The 7,579-nt window shown below is 45.9% G+C and overlaps 1 protein-coding gene across 5 annotated transcripts in view; it reads right to left on the reverse strand.

Moving 5' to 3' along the window:
- Window positions 1-1,409: 1,409 nt before the first annotated feature.
- Window positions 1,410-7,579, reverse strand: part of dnm3a (dynamin 3a) — a 21,551-nt gene continuing 15,381 nt past the window's right edge. For all 5 annotated transcript variants that reach the window (XM_087178758.1, XM_087178757.1, XM_087178756.1 and 2 more), the window contains 5 exons: window positions 4,902-5,013; window positions 4,096-4,254; window positions 3,581-3,804; window positions 3,361-3,510; window positions 1,410-1,800 (listed from right to left, as the gene is read on the reverse strand). In XM_087178758.1, coding sequence (XP_087034884.1) covers window positions 1,767-1,800; window positions 3,361-3,510; window positions 3,581-3,804; window positions 4,096-4,254; window positions 4,902-5,013 — 679 coding nt within the window. In that variant the 3' untranslated portion in view covers window positions 1,410-1,766. The remainder of the gene's footprint in view (window positions 1,801-3,360; window positions 3,511-3,580; window positions 3,805-4,095; window positions 4,255-4,901; window positions 5,014-7,579) is intronic.

Below are 7,579 nucleotides of genomic sequence, written 5' to 3' on the forward strand. Positions count from 1 at the left end.
AACAGTGACGTCGCAGCAGCCGGACCTTATTGGATGTTGTGGCTTAGTCAACTGATGAAAAACACCTGTTGAAGTGATCTTGCCGCCTTAAAAGCTCACTCTGAATCCTTCCACTTCACCTGAGTGTCTCTAACTGTTTGTCTCTGTAGTTGAACATTCAGTGTGAAGGACTCTGGAACTGTTGTGTTTACTTTTAATTTTTAGTTTTTGTTTCAATATATTAACCATTTATATTTATTATATATTTTATTTATTAATTACCAACGACATGCTTTTAGCTTTTCTTCTTCTGTTCTGGTTTTCAGTGCAACATGAGAAACCGTGTGTGGCCGTGAACACAGCAGAGATAATGTTAAACCCCGTGTACTCTGTATAACCGCAGCAGTGTGCAGTGGGCGCTAGGTGTCATACCTCCATCACTTCTCTTCCCGCCTTGGTACGGAGGGTGGCGCCGTGCTGTGCGGCCGCTTTGGACCGCTGCCTTTGCGCCATGGTGTCAGCAGCAGACGAAGCCCGAGTTTAACACAGAGTTCAGTCGAGCTGCGTGAGTCTGTGCGTCCTCCTCACTCCCACACACACCGGAGAGTGACATCACAACACACGTCACACAGACTGAGTGACGTGCTGATTTTCCTGTGTAGTTGGATGTTGATTATTTATAGACGACACACTGGTAACGAAGCATTCAAAAGGGGTTTCCTGGCGCTTTTTCCAGGGAGCCAGCAGAGCTGTTAAACCTATGAGCCGTGGCCCGCTTCAGGGGCCGCGTCCTTCGGAGGACCCGGTCTACAAGGCGTGGCCCCTAGAAGGCCAATCCGGGACGAGACGGTCTGGTCTACGGAGGATTTGCGCTGTGCGTCATCGGCTCTTCCCGCCGTTACTGTTGCGTCGCCTAGCAACCTTGACAACATGTAACTTTTTTTCACAAAATCTTTTTGTTTTAAGTCTCTTGGTTTTAACAGTTGCGCCATTAGCTACTGAACTGAGCTGGAACACAATACTTACATTTAACATTGGCTCTGAGTGTTGGGATGGGTTGGGCCCAGGAAAACAAGGCTGCGGGGCAACGGGGCAGTCGAGTCGCACCGCTGTGATGCAGTCGGTCTTGAAATGCGGCCCCTGAATTGGGACATAGATATAGTGTTTTTAACACTCAACAAAATACATGTGTTTAGTGTCTAAGATTACATCTGATAATTAAGCTTCAATATTATTATCTACAAACCTGAAACTGAGCAATCCTCATGTTTTAAGAATCCCTTAAACGTCTGTGGTCCGTACAGTGATACACCTTCAACACTAACTGAATCCAGCAAAGTGGAAACACTGCAGAGAAGAAATATCGGTACTGCTGCCAAAGAAAACTGATCCTTTCAATCTAACAAATAATAAGTAGTCAGGATACCTGCTCAAAAATAAAACACCTGTTTATTCACAAACAGTAAAAATAGTGCATGTGTTCTCTTTCATTAGAAGAGCTCAAAAATCAAGGTTTTATTTACACAAAGTTCAGGCACTTGAGGAAAGTCAGCAGACAGTGGAGCACATTCCTTCAGTCATGGCCAGAGATATTATGAACAAAACAGACTGAAGACAGAGTGAATTCTGCAGACAGCAGCTCCCAGAGGAGACAGCAAGAAGCCCGGCAGAGAGCTTCAGCTGGATTACACATCACACAGGTCATGGACGTCTCTGGGTAGCAGTCAGCTGCAGCTGGAAGGACCGCTGGGGCACATGGGTACTGGAGTTCTGAGCTGAAAGGACGGTTATTTCACATTTGGGATGGCTGGAGGTTGCCTCCTGGAGAGAAGATCAGATCAACGATATTAACATGAGGCTCAATATAATATAACCATGTTCACAGAATGTTAAAATACAAAACATACCACCATCTAACAACTTTCACCAGGACAGAGGAGAATCCACATTTCTGTAGCTGTCTTTAACTTTCTTAAAAACAGACCAAACAAACCAATTACCAAAATAATCTCTGATCCCTCATCATCTCAAACTTTTTTCAAGAAAGTTTTTTCACATCAAAGACCCTAAACCAACACAAATCAGACCACGGACCCCCATCTGGTACGGTGTCCCAGGATCCCTCACCTGATAAGATCTTTGCTTTTGTTACAGGAAGTGTTTAAACCTATGACCACAAGTCACACTGTCTGTCATCGTGTCCCTTATTGGAGAAAATAAATTATTCCCCTTTTTGCTGGGCACCTGCAGGACCCCCGGACCACTGATTAATACAGCAGGTGTGTGACACTCATCCGGACTTATAGACTGCTTCAAATGTAAAGAAACGTCAGCTTTTTATGCCCATTTTAGTCCCGTGTCGCCGCTGCAGCTACAAGACTGTGTCGGAGCATCAGTGAACGTTTAGCATAACTTGTGATGAAAGATGTGACATGGTGTATTACCTGGGTGTGGCAGGTTTTAATGAATGAAGAACAGGGAGGAAACTGGTGAGTAAGAGTGAGGAGAAATGACTGGTTATCAGAGATTACTACAGGATAAAGAAGAGAACACCAAGGGTTGGAGAGATGTGCAACAAAAGAAAAAGTGAATCCAAATGTTGTAAACTGGGTTCAGAGTTCTTCTCACTAATTTCAATGTTTATATATTTCTGTACTTGTTCAGATCTTTTTGGGTTTGCCAATGAGATTAAAATATCTTGCTTGTTAAATATGTGAGGGCTTATATCCACGGTCAACAGACGTTTCAATGATGAAAGTAAATGTAAAGACAAGAAATATTGTATAGAAGTACTTCATGGCGAGAGTGAGAAAAGAAGCATGAGGCTGGATGGAAAGAGGGAGACTGTATGTGGGAAAGAACCTAAAGAACCATTGGAGAGCACAGAGGAAATGAGGCAGAGAGAAAAAGAAGAGAAAGGCCAGAAGCAGGGGAGGAACCAGTGAAAGAGGAGAAGTGAAGAAATGCACAAGAAAAAGAAGTCGGGGGGAAAAGGAAAAATAACGGTTATTGCATGAGGGAAACTGGGGAAGGCAATAAAACAAAATGCATGCTAAGAGAAAGAGGGAAAAGGAGGGATGAAGGACGGAGAGAGAGATGAAAACTTGACAGAGCGCTCAGCCTGTTGTCTCTGGCTCCAGTAGAAAGCTGCACAGAGAGAAGTCCTGTCTGCTGAGGCTGATGGGAAAGAGAATATGAGAAACACATTTTCCAGCAGACCCCCACCCAGCTCAAATAACAATTCCCTCTCCCCCTGTGCCTCTGGTGTGTTGGCTTGATTGTGTGTATGTGAGAGTGTGAGTGCACACATGGCAGCGTATGTATGAGCGACAGACTGGAGGTCGTCCTCCTGTAACAGGTCAGATTTCAGGTTTCAGTCACCTTGGCACGCAGGGAGCACGGTTCGGCTGCTGAGGTCCGGCAGTGGGTGCAGTGGGTGCAGTGGGTGCAGTGGGTGCCCGATGAGCCTGGGGGGCAAGGCCTCGAATCACTGGCTTGGCGTCAGTCGCTGTGTTCTTAGGGAGGGATGGACTGAGGGGAGAAGAGGAGCTTCAGTCACAGGCTCCGTTTCCTGCATGTATCTATGTGTGCTCGTCTGTACCTGGACGACTGGATCCAGGAGGAGTCTACAGGTGGAGGCAGAGGGGTGGTGCAGGTGGAGGTGGAGATCTCTCCAATAACAGCCAGCGCCTCCTTCAGGGCGGCGTGTTTGCAGAGCACTTCCTCGCGGTGCTTCTGCTGCTCTGGTGACTCATCCATCAGCGCTGAGCATTCTCCCAGAGCGTAGAGCTGCGCCAGGAGCTCCGAGCTAATGAACTCCTTCACCTATGGAGACGGATTATAAACAGCTGTGACAAGTCAAAACCTTAGACTGTGTAAAGTGATATTTTACTCTGAATTGGGATTATAAATTCTTAAAGGGTGTTGAAGAACTTTTTTTTTGGTGTGTCCTTTTCATGTGTCGGAAAATGTTCAAGTAGTTTGAAATGGAGAAGACAAAGAAACACAGACTCTGATGTCTGAGTTACAGTGAAGATGAACACTGAACAAGTTTGAGAGACAAAGACAGAGAGGGAGACGGACTCAGCAGTTCAGAGTGTGGGCTGGATATCTTACGCTGTTGATCATCAGGTGCATAATGGTCTTTGGCATTAAGTCTCTGATGGTCTTATAGACGATGCTCATGTAGGAGTCAACCAGGTTACGAATGGTTTCCACCTGACGCTCCAGCTGAGGGTCTGTGGAGTTCTCAGCTCCGTTTCCCTGTTTATCCACCTGAAGGACAGACACAGTCAGGAGGACGTGTACACTGTTCAGATTGTCCATTTGTTTTTAACAGGGGATGCATAGTGTGGTGTAATGTCATGTAATGCAGGGACTTCCTGAGATTACACAGCTGGTCATTTCATGCTCATGATGAAGATCTCTTCACACAGCTGATGTGTGAAGAGATGCGTGTTGCCAAATCTTGTCATCTACTCTGCTCGTGACAAGAAGAAGCTCAGAGCTGCAGTTACAGGAACAGAGAGCAGAACAGCGGGAAGACAAAGGAGGAGGTCAGGAGGAGTGGGTAAGAAAGAAAAGGGGGGAGTGGGTGAGGGACGGGGAACTGCTGATTAGAAACAGACTAGAACACACACACATACACACATATTGTAGTGACATCATGGGCCAAGAATGCTGCGCTGAGGAGCCAACGACGGAGCGAGATGGAAGGGGTGGGGGACTCGCTTTTTCACTTTGGCAGGGAAAGAGAAGGGGGAACACGGAGGAGAGGGGGGAGGGGTTATGGCCAGGCTTTAAGGTTAGCAAAGGCAAAAAGTGCATATGACACAAAGGTAAGGTGCAGACAGGTGCAGCTCCCCACAGCGAGGGTCAGGGAGGGGTTTAATGAGGTTGAAGTGGGGGGTCGAGGCACTAACAGGGACTTTCTCAGGGTAGACTCCGGCCCGAAGCAGAGAAGCCTTCCAGCTGTCCAACTCCTCCTGGGAGTTACAGGCCAACTCCAGGCATTTGTAGTCCTTATACACGTTCCTGCAATTCATTGCAATATCGTTAGATGGGTCCAAAAACTACACGTCCCAGCCAGTAATAACAGAGTAATAAACACACAACTGTCACCTTACTTATATGAACATACAGCAGACACCAGAATCATACACTACAACACGGACACACACACGATCATCCATGACGAGCGTGATCCAGAGCAGAGGTCTGACCTTTACTGATGTTTGTACTAGTGTCTCTGATGAACTCAGAGCCGGGAGCAGCCAGAGTTTGAGTCACAACGCGTGGGATCGTTTCAGCGGACCGGCGACGTTCTTGTTTAGCTGCGTGCTGGCTCGTCTTCCTCGCCATGTTCACGTCCAGTGGAAACAAAACAAGTCTCTCTGCACATCTTGTGGGAAGAGCGTAGTAGTGTGTCTGCTGTCTGCTGCAGAGCACTGTCACATGCTGTATCACTCACTGCCATCATCACTTCAGAGCCTATTATGAGTTAGCGTGCAGTGGATTTAAAACTGTCCCACGACCACATGGAGGATCTGGGTGTTGGCGTTTTCATTTTTTCACACCCCTCTTCACGCAGCTCTTGACCCACTCAGATGTTACTGGGAAAGTTGCCTTCATGTGTCACATGTGCAGCTATAATAAGTTGTAGTCTGAGACTCAGACAGATCAATCTCCTACACAGCTACTGATGAGGGAAAATATCTCATTCTTTTTCTTTCCTGTATCGACAGATGTGTCAGAACTTTCTGCAACTGAACACAGAAAAAAACTGAAATAATTGTTTTTGGCCCCAAAGAAGAAAGATTAAAAGTCCGAGCTCACCTTGAATCCATGACACTGAAACCTACAAGTCAAACCAGAGATCTTGGTGAAGTTATAGACTTTATAAATCAGCCTGTTAGTGTGAGTCAAAGGAAGATTTTAAAATCCTACGACTGAAGGTCTCTGGTCTGAACATGTCTCTGATGGACTTGTACGATACAAAGCATCCAGACCCTCAGGTGATATGGGTCAGGGTCACTCAGTGTTCCCACAATCAGAACCAGGTAAGCAGCTTTTAGTTTTCTGCTCCTCACCTGTGGAACGAGCTTCCTGAACACCTGAGATCATCCTTACCTGCTGCAGCTTGTTGTTAATGTCTTTATCACTGCAGCTTCCCTTTTAAAATGGTGTCTTAAGTTTCCTACCTGATCTTCTACATTTAAACATTTTTATTTTTATTTATTCAAAGTTGTTTTAAATGTTTTTAAATGCCATTTGAACGTTGTCGTAATGTTCTGTTCTAATCAGCCGTTTGTTTAGTTTGACATGTAGAGAAATGTGTCTTCATGTTGATCATTTGTAAGTGAGAGTGAGTGAATCAGACAAATTCAAATCAAAGTGATTGATCAGCAGGACACTGGTCACCGCCTGGTCTACTGTACTGTAGGTGCAGCCCCTCATGTGGGTGTGGTCCATGAGCTGGTCCAACAGGTTGGGCCCCAGTCGCCCCAAAATTTAGTATGATGAGTTAATATATGATCAACAGAATGTAAAGAAAGACTAGAATCACCTCCTCACAGTTGTATCCCTCCGCCACACAGACTAGTTCCAGGTTACATCCCTGTTCATCCAGAGTCATATAAAATATTTACCATTTCTGCAAAATTTTGTCATAATTCCTGTGTCACCGTGACCTTGACCTTTGACCTTTGACCACCAAAATCTAATCAATTCATCCTTGAGTCTAAGTGAATATTTGTGCCAAATTTGAAGAAGTTCTGTTGAGGCGTTACTGAGAAATCACGTCCATGAGAATGAGACGCACGTACGGACAACCTGAAAACAAAATGGCGTCCGGCTCTGACTGTCGCCGGGCAGACGAATAAAGAAAGATACAACCAGCACTTGCCTCTTGCACACATACATGTACCTACACAAAATGACACGACCCCCCCCCCCATCTCCATCATCTATCTTCTCTCTTATTCATCTTTATCTCTCTCCTCCCTCCGTCTCACTCCCTCCTCTGCTGCAGCCGAGTCAGAGACGAGCGCAGGATCTGGAGCGAGCTGGGGCCCATCTGTTAAACATTTTTTCTTTAATCACTCCGTTGTTTCTTTCCTCCTCGTGTTGTTCCCTTCTCACATTCTGAACACACAGCAATTAACCTCAAATATGTGAAAGCTTTGAGTGTGTAAGAAAGAGAGACAACAGAGAGAACAGAGAAGATCCAGAACCAGGCTGCAGCTCAGTCTGTGAGCTCACCGCCCGGCTAGCATGGGTGAGGCTAATAAGTCAGGGTGTGGTGGCTAACAGACAGGGAGCCGGGCCAAAGATGACAATGCTAGAGAGCTATTACACTAAGATCAGGACACTAACTTTTGTATAGAGCGGTGAGCTGTATATGAGGATTCATCACTGTCCCTCGGCTTCCTCCCCCAGCTCAGGAGGAATGTCTGCAGAACCCTGACTGCTTTAGATTTGAAGAGTTTCCTGAGGTTTTTGATTACTGTCAGACAGGGACAAAACCACTGCAATGTCTGCCACACACACACACACACACACACACACACACATATGCAAATACAGAAAGAGAAACAGAGTG

The sequence above is a fragment of the Seriola lalandi genome, unplaced genomic scaffold (genome assembly GCF_002814215.2).
Source record: "Seriola lalandi dorsalis isolate HSWRI2012SDOR001 ecotype SW California unplaced genomic scaffold, Sedor1 jcf7180002054722, whole genome shotgun sequence".
NCBI lineage: Eukaryota > Metazoa > Chordata > Actinopteri > Carangiformes > Carangidae > Seriola > Seriola lalandi.